General features: G+C 50.3%; 1 protein-coding gene across 4 annotated transcripts in view; it reads right to left on the minus strand.

The window, feature by feature from the left end:
* The window catches only part of MYO18A (myosin XVIIIA), a 133,883-nt gene that overhangs the window by 49,029 nt on the left and 71,751 nt on the right, over positions 1-13,103 (minus strand). For all 4 annotated transcript variants that reach the window (XM_055001452.1, XM_055001451.1, XM_055001450.1 and 1 more), the window contains 7 exons: positions 12,689-12,779; positions 12,012-12,204; positions 10,867-10,953; positions 5,150-5,291; positions 3,032-3,191; positions 2,429-2,615; positions 2,085-2,322 (listed from right to left, as the gene is read on the minus strand). In XM_055001452.1, the coding sequence (XP_054857427.1) occupies positions 2,085-2,322; positions 2,429-2,615; positions 3,032-3,191; positions 5,150-5,291; positions 10,867-10,953; positions 12,012-12,204; positions 12,689-12,779 (1,098 nt within the window). The remainder of the gene's footprint in view (positions 1-2,084; positions 2,323-2,428; positions 2,616-3,031; positions 3,192-5,149; positions 5,292-10,866; positions 10,954-12,011; positions 12,205-12,688; positions 12,780-13,103) is intronic.

Below are 13,103 nucleotides of genomic sequence, written 5' to 3' on the forward strand. Positions count from 1 at the left end.
AAGGCTTTGTCAATTTCCCCTCTCTACAGAGCCAGGGAGATTACTGCTTAGAGGGTTTGTTCATTTCCTCTTTGTTTCCAGCAGCCTCTGTCAGTTTCACCTCCCCTTCTAGGAGGCAGAAGAGGAAATTAAGAAACCCTAGCAGGAGGGATCTCCCTGTCTCTGTAGAGAGAGGAAATTGACAAAGCTTTACATCTCTTTTAAAACTCAGCTTCCCAGCTAACATTGCAACTCCATGTGCTCCTTCTCGTGTATTTCATCTCTTGTGGTTTGGCTCTCAGCTTCAGATCCCCACCTACAATACAGGAACAATACTACTGGCCTACCTTATAGGAATGGCTTAATGTTTAATGCAAAAGAGCTTGGAACTCTTCCAATCCCAATGATAATCCAAATCCAAAAACTACACAATGCCTTTTATTGTGATCAACTAAAGTAAAACAAAACAAATGTGCCTCACTTGCCCCTGAATTCTCACGTGCAGGATCAAGAGAGTTTGGTATGTCTCTCCTTCTAGAGAGGATGCTACAAAGAGAACTGCCTGCAAAGGGACCACAAAGACACACCAGATAGACTTGGGGGGGTTCTGCATAGCGCAACCCTCCACTGTGCACGACAGTTTGTGTTACGACAGTTAGAGGCAGCAAAGACTCTTCCAAGGACCAGAATAGATTTGGCTATTGACTGTCTACGAATTGCAATTAAATTTATGGGCAAAGATAGCAGTGTTGATTCTTCAGGTCTTAATTAATCATCAGCAGCATCGACCGGCCACTGAGCCCCCTTCCCTCCCCTGCTGGGACATTGATCCTCGGTTCCTTGCACAACATTGATCTTGCTTCAGAGCACTAACAACCTGGTTTTGAAATAATAAACACCAATTCCACTGTGCGTTGTTCAGAAGAAGGAAAACAAGGATGTGCTTAGGTGGGAGGGTCTTCCTAGGGAGCAGGGGCAGAGGGAAAATACCTGCTTTAGCCGCCTGTAGTGTTTGGGTGGCAGAGGAGGAGTGATTGAAACGTTCAGAGGATGAGAGCCAAGAATGACCTAAAGTTACAGTTTTTCACAACTATTTTTGGCCAAGGTCGAAACAGGAATCCCCTTTCTAGTGCTCCTCACAGAAATACTCGTTTAGATCACCTTTGCTCTTCACCTGCCAAACCTGATTGGCTACATAACCTTATGGCACCACCCTGTTTGCAACATGGTTTCTGACTGAATGGGATCACCTCCATGGTTCACTGAAGGAGAAGGAAGCAGCAAACGCTGCCACCAGGGCCAAGCCAGACTGAGAAAGGGCAATTATCTGTACGCTTGTGGAGAAACATCAACCCTGCCAAAATGGCTACTGCTGGAAATTAAGACTGTGGGTCATCCCTTCTTTCATCTGCTGATAACCTCCTCCTGTCCCCAGCATACGGTAAGACAACATTGCCCTAGATGGCCTGCCAACAGCTTTCCCGGAGCCCATCCAGGGTTCGGGTGGGACTAGGTGGGGATTTTTCCCAGCGGGGCTTCTGATCAACATTGAGCATCTGATTGGCTGTGCAGATTCAAAAAAACAGTGCTTCAGGAACTGTTGCCCCCACAGCACAAGGATTGTCACTGTATGACAGAAGGTAAGCTATGTGTTTGCAAGAAAGTGTTTTTAAACAATGCGTTCATTTAAAAAGGCATTGTGTTAAGCAAAGTCTTGGTCTGAAATTTTGAAGATTTACAACAGAGTTATGCATGATCTTGCTCCCTGACATTGTGGTTGCTCCGCCTCCTGTGGCAACCATGTTGGGGTTGGCTCCGCCTCCTGTGGCAGCCATATTGGGGATGGCTCCACCCCCTGTGGCAGCCATATTGGGGATGGCTCCGCCCCCTGTGGCAGCCATATTGGGGTTGGCTCCACCTCCTGTGGCAGCCACGTTGGGGTTACGCTCACCACCCTGTGTCAGAATCCCAAAGGCGCCCACATTCTCAAAAAGCTTGGAAACCCCTGACCTAGACAGCCAAGGGAATGCTGCTTCATACGTAAGTGACCACATAGATGAGCCCCTCCATCCACCACCATCGCTCTTTCCACTCAAGGCACCAACCTTGACGGTACATCCGAAGGGTATCAAGGAGGCGGGAGCCCCGTATCTGGGCCCTCAGCAGGGGCACATCCAGCTGCATGAGACCAGCCTCGCAGTGCTCCCCGTGGAGATCCAGTTCGCTTGTGCTAACCCGCCGCGCGCACGGTCCTTTGGGGTCCCCACTCCAGCCATCTGCCTTGGGCAGGAAGCAATGCACAAAGTGGAGCTTTGACTTTTTGAGGGTGTCGATCAGCGCATCCTGGAGGGCAGGGAAAGAGATTTAAGTCAAGGGAGGCGGCGTAGGAGAGCACAAAACCTCCAAAGGACCACACGCACAGTCCCCCCTTGGCCGCCCAGAGACTCACCACTTGCAGCTTGATCTGGATGCAGAGCGACTTCTTTTTCACAGCTGCCACCCCTGTGGTGAAGGTCTTCCGCATGCTTGTGGCCCTGCGCAGGGCTAGCTGGGAGCCCCCCTCCAGGCCAGCGATGGACCCAGACAACACCATGGTGGTCCCAGCTCGGCCCGCAAAGAGGCTGCTGATTATCTTCCTGAGGGGGCAATAAAGAGACTATCAACCCTCCCTCTGTCCCAAGACTCACTACGGAAGAGCACAGCCCCATGGCAGAGGCTAAGAGAGTCCCTTTGGAGACTGCAGTTGAGATGTGCATGCATGGGATGGGCAAAGAGAATAAAGACGGGCACTCAGCACTTGTCAATCAGAAGAGAGAGTGCATGTTAATTAGAGGTTCCCCCACCTTCAAGGAGAAAAGAAGAAGCGAGGCCTGTTGGAAGAGCAGCAGCCTTAATAAAAGCAGCAGTACGGGGTAAAAACTACCTGATGCCAATGGCACAGGTGAGCACCTCTCCTGACCAGACTGCCAATAACACCTTCCTACCTCCAGCAGGATGGGCAGTTTGCTTTCCCAAACTATCACCCCTCCATGCTCTGGGGCCTTTGGCTTACTTCTGAGACCCCTGCAGGAGAATTGAGGAGTTCTGGGAGGCGGGATTCTGCCGGACGTAGCTCAGCCAGCCTGTGGTGTCATATTCCACCCAGTTAGTGCCATAGCTGTGGCCCAAGAAGAAGTGCCGTGGCTTACTGCTCCGCAGCAAAGGATTGTGACCTGCAAAGAGGGAAGACAGTCCCAACCATTCTCAAACCAGCTATTCCTTGGCATGCACAGGAGCAAGAAAAACAAGTTACGGCAGCGGCAAAAAAATGCTTACTACAACTTCACTCTAGCCTGGAAGATGGCTTCTTATCTTGACACAGCTGACCTGGCCACTTGGATCCATGCTATGGTAACATCAAGGCTTGACTATTGTAATGCTCTATACATAGGTCTCCCATCTAAGTTAACTAGGAGGCTCCAATTAGCGCAAAATGCTGCGGCTCGACTGTTATCAGGAGCAAGCTGGAGCATGAACATCACTCCCACCCTACAGTTGCTCCACTGGCTACCCATCAGTTACTGTGCTCAGTTCAAGGTATTAGTTATTACATACAAAGTTCTTCATGGCTTTGGTCCAGCATACCTATGGGACCGCCTCCCTCCCTATGTTCCTCCATGGCAGCTTCACTCATCTGAACAGGGTCTCTTGCAGGGGCCATCCTGCACACAGGCGAAATCAACAGCAGCCCATACACGGGCCTTCTCTGTGGTGGCCCCTACCCTAAAGAACAGCCTGCCTGAGGAGGTCAGGAGAGCCCCCACACTCCTAGCTTTCTGCAAATGATGCAAAACTGAATTATTCAAAAAGGCTTTTTCTCATATAGGAAGGGCTGTATTATAAGGACGGGGTCTCAGATGCTTTGCTAATGAGTTAGGGACCATAGACTTCATCACTATATTGCCTTACATATTATCTGCTGCTTTAAATATGTACTCCTATGTACCACCAGTGCACCATGTTGTCTAATGTTAGTCTTCGAATTGATTATGTTCAGCTTCAGTATTTTTTTTTCTACTCTGTATTGGATTCTTGCTAATACTATGTCTTTTAACCTTGTATCTATTTACCCTATGGTATTGTTTATGAAATGTCCTTGATACTGTATTGAAATGTCCTTGATACTGATTGTACTAATCTCATACTGTGTAATCCGCCTTGAGTCTCAGTGAGAAACGGGGCTATAAATGACATAAATAAACTGCTGCCATGAGTTCAGGAAGAGCTGCACCTGATCCCCGTTCTCCTTCCCTGGATCACAAGATCTCCCACTGCAGCTAATGGGAATGCCTGAAGTTGCCGCCAGCCAAAGAAGATGTAAGGACATAAGAAGAGTCCTGCTGAATCAGCCCAGTGGTTAAAAAAACACACAAAAACACAAAAAAAGAAAAAAGAAAAAGGGGAAAAGAAAAAAAAGAACAAAAGAACAAAAAAGAGAAAAAAGGACCAGCAGTTCACCTAGTCCAGCATCACACAGTGGCCAACCAGTTACGACAGAGACCCAACAACAGGGCATAGAGGGAATACTAAGAGACCATACTAAGCTAAATGGGCCAGTGTTCTTACTCGCTATAAGGTGCTTTCCCATGCTCAAAATACAGAAATAAGTGAGAGTGCTCCGTTGTTGCCTGTGCTAGCTGCATATTGCTCAAAGCTGCCTTATACAGAGCCAGACCCCTGGTCTACCAAGGTCAGTCTTGCTTCCTCTGATTGGCAGCCGCACTCTGGAGTCTCGACTGAAGGTCTTCCACATCACACACTACTTGACGCTCTTAACCGGATGTGAGGGAAGACTGAACCTGGGGCCTTCTGCTTGCTGAAAAGATGCTTTACTGAGCCAAGCTCTATTCCCCGGATAAAGAAGAGTTGTTTCTGGAGCTACAAAAACCTGCACAATTTGTATGACCGGAAATGACTGAGGGGCAAAAGAAGAGTGTGCAGATGTACACACGCCAAGGCAACAACCACACCTCTCCAAAGCTATCATCTGCCTTGATCCTAACATGAAGAAGTGGCCCCTTCTTAGGAATCCTGGGGGATGCTCTCCAAAGCCGCAGGTCTTTCCACACTGCCCTCATAGCACAGGCAAGAGTTCCTGATCTTGACTAAAAACCATCCCTCGCCCCTTTACCTTTCTTGTCTCCATCCTGTGGGCCGTAGTAAGCAAACAGCCGTTCCAGCAGGGTGTCCTCATTGCCTCCAGGCTGAAGGGACTCCTCTTCAAGTAGCCAGAGCAGGCCACGGGCTTCATCAGTCCGGGCGAGCGAGCGGACCTGTAAAGATGCCCCCGACAGACCCCCCAATCACTGGAGTTTGCAACTGCAGCTGCTACCAGGATGGTGGCAGGCAAGGTAGGCAGGCATGCAGGTGAACCCTGGCCCAGGGAAAGTGAAACATGCAGCACCGACACCTGCATTATACCCCAGCTTGACACGGAACACAAGCCTGCCTGGGAAAGCCCAGTCCCTGCCGAAGCAAAAGCCGGCGGCAGCAGAGTCGCTTGACTCCAGCTTAGAAACGACAGTGTGCAATGAAAGAATCAATACTTAATACCAGAGACAGGAGAAACACGCATTGTCTAGTAAAATGTTCCAGCACGAGACGTTTACTCTGTAGAAATTCAATCTGGAGGCTTAAGCAGCAAAATTACTCCCCGGCACACAGCAGGGAGCAATTGCAGCAGCTGCTCTATACACACACATACACCACACACACACACACCCCTCTACACCTCAGCCTGCGCTGCTGCTGAAAATTGCTGAAGTTGGGGAGAGAGTGGGACAGAGATTTTTCAGGGACATGAGTGGAGGTTTCCAGAAGGGCTTCGTTTTCTAAGTTCTCCTTCTCCCGATCCTGCTCCTCTCGGCTGCTGGCTTGCCCATGCCTAGCTGCTCCCTTGGGCCCTTCAGCTGCAGGGAGGGTGGCATTGGCTTCCTCTGCAATGCATCCCGGTCTTCCTCTGCTACTTCCACAGCCTCTCCAGCTGTTGGGACTTGGCAGTGCCCACCTCTGGCCTCTCCGGCACCTTGCTGGCCTCCTCTTGCCCCATTCACATGGGAACGACTAACACGTTTCTTATCGGACTCTATGCAAAAAGCGCTGCATAACAATTAGAAATCTGTATCCTGCGGAGAACCTCTCTTTTATTTTCAAACCATCAAGGAGCCAGTGGCGGTAAATGGCTTTGGGGATCACGCCGTGCCACAGTGGCATTTAGCTATTTTCAAGGACAGACTGACTGCACTCAAGTGGAAGACAGTCATCTTGCTCATGCGTAGCAATAACATGCCCCACACTCCAAAATTTCATGCCCGGAGAACTGCCTCCGCCCCCCCCCCATTCCACAGCTAGGTAGCAGTGGCAGCATTAGAAACATCTGACAAGGTCTCCTGGTATCACTCCCGGGCTGGCCTTTGTCTGATCCATTTGTACTGGTTGCTGCTGTTTTTGATATTCATTTCCCTGCACCTGGGAAGCTGTGCAATTTCAACTACATCTTAAGGATTTTTTAAAAAAAGTTACCTCCTTTGAGAGGCATCCGGATGGGGTATGAACTGGAAAAATAAGAAGGGGGGGGCTCCATCACCCAGTTCTCCTGGGAGAGCAATGCTAGAGCCATTTTAGGGCAAACTGCTCTTTATGAGCGTGTATGGAAAGCTCTATTCCTTGCAAGTTAATTACCACCAAGAGGATAAGCGAGGAGGGCGGGGTGGGAGGTGTCTCTCTCTCTCTGCCTCCTCTAATGCAGCACAAACGGCCGAAATTCATCAGCGCCGCAGCCGTACCGTGCTAACAGGCCCCTCCATTAGAATGACAAGCAGCAGCAGGGGCCTTCAAGCCTCACCGCTTCCCCACTTCTTTATTGGTCCAAACCCTAATGGAAAAGGAAAATTATGGGCTGGGAGGGTGACAGCCACACAGTGGTGGCTTCCTTCCTGGGGCTTCTCTCCACCTACACACCCAGGACAGCCACACGCTTGTGCTCAGGCAAAGGCCCCCCTCTCATTTAGCCCTTTGGCCAGAAAACATGACACTCTCTTTCTCTCTCTCTCTCTCTCTCTCTCTATTGCAAGGTGTACAAGAAGGCGTGTGTATGCAAGCAAGGAAAAGAGAGAAAGAGAGAGTGAGAGTTTCTATTGTGGCTCAAATCTGGTGCTAAGCAACAGAACATTTTGAAAGGAAGCGTGCATTAGGATATCCTAACATGTTCTAACCCATAATTGACTTGTAACACTTTAGTTTTTCAGAGAGAAATTGCCTCCCAGGAAAAGATTGGGGGGGGGCTGACTGTATCATCCAATCAATGGCAAGAGGGCTTCACCAGTCCCCACTAAAACCATTCCAAAGATGCCACTAGGAAAGAAAGAGGAACACATGAACAAGGGAAATAACCGCCAAATACGGATACATTTCCTAGGCAAGGAACAAAGGTCTGATTTCTTTAACACTATTCCTCTAGTCAGGGGTTTTTTTTCTGGGAAAAGAGGTGGCAGAACTCTCAAGAGGGAAATGAGGAAGAAACACACAGGATTCTTTGACATAATATTATTTTCACACACTATTGCAGAGTATTTTCAAGAGGTGCCGGAACTCCGTTCCACTGCGTTCCTGCTGAAAAAAAGCCCTGCCTCTATTAATTGCGTCTCCGCCACCACCATCCCAACCTCCTGCTAGTCAGTGACACCCACCGGAGCCTGTCTTCCCTTCCTGCTCCATGCTGTGCAGGCCACCTGCAAGGTACTTTTCCCAGCTCAAGATGGCTCACCACTTTCAACAGCTCACGGGGCAGGCATTATGCTTTTGCCTACTCTTGTTTCGGTTCAAAAAGGCTTTGCGGATTTACTCCTACAAAATCCATTTACCACAATGCTTGAGACAATGCTTTTCATTTAGAAGACCACTGTGGGGGGGCATGAAGGAAATCCATTCATTCTGAATGGTGGGACATTTTTCTCCCACCCCCAAAGCACTTAGGCTGCCTCCCCTAATACCAGTCAGTGCACTGGCTTATTTTCCTCCGTCCCTTTCCCCACCCCTCTTTCTCATCTGTTCCCTCATCCGGGATGAGGACACACAGAGGACACACGTCCTCTGTAAGGAGAACAGCATTCTCCAGAGCCCCTCTGGAAGGATGGATGTGCAAAAAGCTCCCCCTGACAGTAGCATCCAGGAGGGCCACGGATAATTAAAATGGCCTTTCCCGAATGTGGCCGTCGGTGCTTTACTGGCTCATATCGTTCTGGATGGTTAGATCACATTTTTATACTATATGAGCAAATCCCTGGATATATTGCTTTTATGCACTGTTTTTTAAAAGATGAGTTGTGTTTTAAATTATTATAAGCTGCCTTAAGCAGACTCTGGAAAGGGAGAATTTCCCCCCCTCAGCAACAGATATGCTCCGGCATAATGATTAAGTGCTTGGGTTGGAAATCAGTGTTCTGCTGGTTCGAATCCCGCTACTGCCATGAGTTCAGCGGGTAGCCTTGGGAAAGCCCCTCCTCTGCTCCCCAGCTGCATTGTGGGGATAATAACAACACTGATTATGTTCACCACTCTGAGAGGGCACTAATTTTTCTTGAAAGAGTGGTATAGAAGCACACTGTTATTATTATACCACAATTCTGGCTCCCCCCACCATGACGTTGACAGGTTGTATGTTCAGGACAAACAAAAGAAACACAAGACACAAATATCTTTTGGAACTTTGAGGTGTGGTGAAAACCACCAGCTTAGATGGCTTTAAGAGGAAACAAGACATATGTGGAGGAGCACAGATACAGCAATGGCTGCCGACCGAGAACACTAAACAAAGCATCCGTATCCAGAAGAGATGGCTGCTGCCTTTAAGAGCCCACCTGCATCAGGCCACCTAACTGAGCACCTACTTCCAACTTAACACACGTGCCAGTTGCCTTATTCAGACAGTCTTCTCCTTATGCGCCCTCCACACAACAAGGGCCTGATCATGGGCTTTTCCCTGCGGCAAGCCCACTTCCTTGGAAGGGCCTACGAGAGAGGCTACAGAGGTGCACAAAACAAAAGTGTCTCAATAGATTCAGCCACCTTCTTTTTCATTTTGTGATATTTTAATTCTGTGCATTTTAAAAAATTATGTTTGTTGTTTTTTAAATTGTGTGCTTTTAATTTGTTCTTTTTTTAAAAAAAGCTTGTTAATTGCACTGCTATCTTCCATTTCCTTGCAAACTGGCGTTACCCCGTTCACCGCCTTGAGTCTAGGAAGGCAGGGCAGAATATAAATGTTTTAAACAAACAAGAACATTGGCCTGTCGGGGTGCTGTCCAGAAGCCCCCGAGCAGGGCATGGAAGCATCCGGAGGAGGTAGTATTTGGGTCCGCTTCACCTGCACGCACCTCTGCTGTTGAAATCAGACATCTCCCAAATCCTGCCCCAAAATCTCTGGTTCACGAGAGCAGCTCCAACACAGAGTCTCCAGTTTGGCTCAGAATCACAGTCCCATTTGGATCACACACAATGGGCCACAGGCTGGAACTACGCTTGATTGAGGATGCAGTTCCCAGTCTCCCTGCATACACACACAAGCATGCTACACAAACACACACATGCACCCCCCACTGCTAATCAGGCAGATCTCCACAAACCAGAATGAAAATCTAACTAACCTTGACAGCCACCTGCCCCGCAACCCCTGCCAGTACTCTCACCTCGTTAAGACTGGTTAATTGGAAACATAAATGCTCTGCCAAGGTGCAGCTCCCGGCAAGGAAGACGGCTCCCTCAGCTCCGGCTGGAGGCATTGCAAATTCACATCTCCCTTGCCCCCCACCCCACCCCCAACATGCTTCAGGTGTGGCACTTCCCCTTCCACCCCCCCCCCTTGGCACAGGAAGGCAAGCCAGGATCCAGGGTGCATGCTGGGAAGGGAAAGAGGTGCACGGGGAGTTTCCCAGAAGAATACAATTACCCGTTGGGTGTTCCTTGCAAGCATACCCCTCATCAAGCCTAAGTGCTCAAGAGGAAAGGGACGAAAGGCCCTCTCGGCCACCTTCAGGCTGTCAAGTAGCAGTGCTCTCTCCCACTGCACCCCAGCCTCCAGACCATAATATGTTCCTGGTGCTGAGAGCAGTAAAAATGTTATGAAAGGCACTTGCAGCAAACCAAAGGATCAGGATTAGACACGCTCAGGAAGAAGAACTCCCAACGGTGAGCGAAGGCCGCTAAACGAAACCTCCAATGGCACAAGCAGCATCGCTCTGTATTCCAGGCACCGTGGGTGTGGGGCAAATGGTGGAAGGGGCCTGTTTCCTTCCAGTCTAGTTTGCAGGCAACTGGTTGGCCACTGTGAGAAGCACACGGCTAGACTAGATGGGCTCCCACCTTCCCTGACGTGATCCAGCCAGGCAGCACTTAGAAGCCACATGCTGCAGGCAGGAGAAGAGTTCAAATCCACCCACTGTCACAAGGTCTCCTCCAGCTTCTCACCAACCCCGGAACAGTGCCCGCTTACATTGGTGTGTTTCTGCTCAGGGATTTCTCCAGGCCACGTCTTGTTGTCCAAACCTCTCGTTGGACGTATCCATAGGCAGAGAGGTATGCTTGCAATCGGATTGGTCCAGTCCCCAGAGAGTGTAAGCATTAGGACACCCCTGCTGCTCAGCCTACAAGCAGTGAGGTTTAAAGCAGCTCCCTGCTGCCGCTGCCACCCCGCAACCCAAACAGTATCCTGAAAGCATCATCAATAGTCAAGCAACTGCATGGGCCGAGGGGGGCAGGCAGAGCAGTGGATGGAGGAAAGGGAGCAAAGGAGGGGTGAGATGGAAGATGGAACAATCTTCAACCCTTCGGGAGCTCTTGCATGCGGCTTACCAGTGCCGGGTGGGACGCTTGGTCTATTGTGGCTACAGAGCCCGATGTACTGGGCTCTAAGGCATCTAAGGAAAGGACTATGTTTTCCTAGAGAGGATGGACAGAGGAGGAGTGATTAGTTGCCAGTGTGGCTACAGATCACAGTTAATAGTCATCCGGGAGAGAGCTGAGGTCAGTGCATTAGTCAGAAGGGAATCTATGGGGCAAAGTCACACCCGCAGCAGGGGTTTCCCTGGGCACCCTCGGGTCCCTTCCCCTGCAACAAAGGTTGTTCCTGCTGTGAAACAAGGAGGGAACAGGCCACCAGGCAATGTGTGTGTGGAGTGCAAGAAACGCTCCTTGTGCTTTTGTCTACAAGTGGCTTTTGGCAATGTAACCCACCTTGCTCACCTGCAGGAACCCTGCATGGGGCCAGAGGTGCCATACATGCCTGCAAGTGTACCTGACAGCTCAGTTGCTCTACCTACTTTTGACATAAATTACTGATCTGGGTGTGCAGGGACTCACACAGAGACACAACAGGTAGTCTCACGTATGGGTACAGGCTTGGTGCTTTAGGGGTCTGTCGGTACTTGAGATTCAGCTCATTCCTCTCACCAACCCCAGCAAGCTCTTGGCAGCAAACAGTCTAGGGACGACTGCATTACGTGCAACACAGAGCACAGGGGTGACCTTGCTCAAGAGAGTCGGGGATAGATTTGTCAGTCATTTTCTAAAACACCCAGATTAACCCACCTTTACATATGGCCAATTTTAGGGATGGAGAAGGAGGACAACCCCAAACCCACATGAAAACCCCTGCTTCTGTACGGTGGCAGATCGGAAACTACAGATTAGGGTTATTAAAAAGAACAACTAAGTGAACCCACACCCCTCCCTCCCCCCCCCCGGTTCAGGTTTCGATCAGCTGAATCTACTGGGTCTCAATTAGAAGGCAGAGCAGAAAAGGATTAGCCAGATGAAGGAAGAGGATCCCTGTACATCACCTTTCCTTACCATCATGGCAGAGAACTGACCCGGGTAATGCCACTGCCGTTTCAAGACCGGACAGGGGCTTTTCTGCTATGAGATCTTTTAAATTGGGGGTGGGGGTGGGGGGTCCGTTGTTGGTCAAGCTGGCACCCCAAACCCAGCCCCTCAAATACCTCCTTGTAGCGCTCCAACTCCTGCACGAAAGTGCATTCGTGGAACAGCGTCTGCAGTCGCTCCTGGGCGTAGTTATGGCAGAGCTCCTCGAAGGTGGCCCCGCGGCTCTGCCCGGCCATCTCAGGGTTCTGGAAGCCGGGGCTGTCCACAATCATCATGGAACATAAGGAGCGCTGGCTGGATTTGAGAGCCCTGAGGAGGAAAAAAGAACAGGATTGTAGTGCTGGGGTGGTGGTGGGGGGGGCGCTTTTGGCTAACAAATGCTCAGCGGCAGAGACACACACCTGGGGTGCATAGTTAGGTTGCCCCTGCAAGCAGAACAGCTGGCTCATCAGGGGAGCAACAGTTCCCACGGGGAAGGGGGCAGCACCACAGGCAAGAAGGGCAAAGGCAGCCCTCTTCTCATTTTGTGGAGTGGCATGGAAGGCACCCACTTGGCCGCCACCCACCGCCAGCCAGGCAACCCACGGTGCCTTCTCCCTCTCCGCTCTGCAAAGCAGTAATGGAAAACTTCTGTCAGGTGTAAAAGCTTTTTCCAGCTCATGCACTTGGGGCTGGGAAGGCTTTCCACACTGATGGAGCTTGTTAATATTTGCTGGGGTGGGGGTGGGGTGGGTGGGGGGGAAACGGGAAGAAATCTGTGCCGGGATGAGACACGGCACTGGCTCTTCCATACCTGTTGAGGAGGGAGATCAGCAGCGTGAACAGCTCGGAGTACAAGCCTGAGGCAAGACCCTCCAAGCATTCCAGAGCAGATGTCTTTGGACCTGAAAGATCAGAACAGCAGCCCTGAGGGATCAGCGCCATCAAATTTAGCATCCCTCCTTTCCCACAGCAGCCAACCAGATGCCCCTGAACAGCCTACAAGCAGGACGGAGAGGGCAAGGCCTTCCCCCCGATATTGCTCTGCAGAAAGTGGCACTCAGGTACGCTGCCTCCGGACATGAAGGTTTCATTGAGCCATCACGGCTAGGATTCACGGATCATCGACGGACCTCTCCTTCTCCACGGGATCCCTTACTGAAGCTTTCTAAGCCAGCTGCCCTTACTACATCTGTCGCCAGAACTGAGAGCCCCCAAGACCTCCGTGA

The sequence above is a fragment of the Eublepharis macularius genome, chromosome 17, assembly GCF_028583425.1.
Source record: "Eublepharis macularius isolate TG4126 chromosome 17, MPM_Emac_v1.0, whole genome shotgun sequence".
In the NCBI taxonomy this organism is placed as follows: Eukaryota; Metazoa; Chordata; class Lepidosauria; order Squamata; family Eublepharidae; genus Eublepharis; species Eublepharis macularius.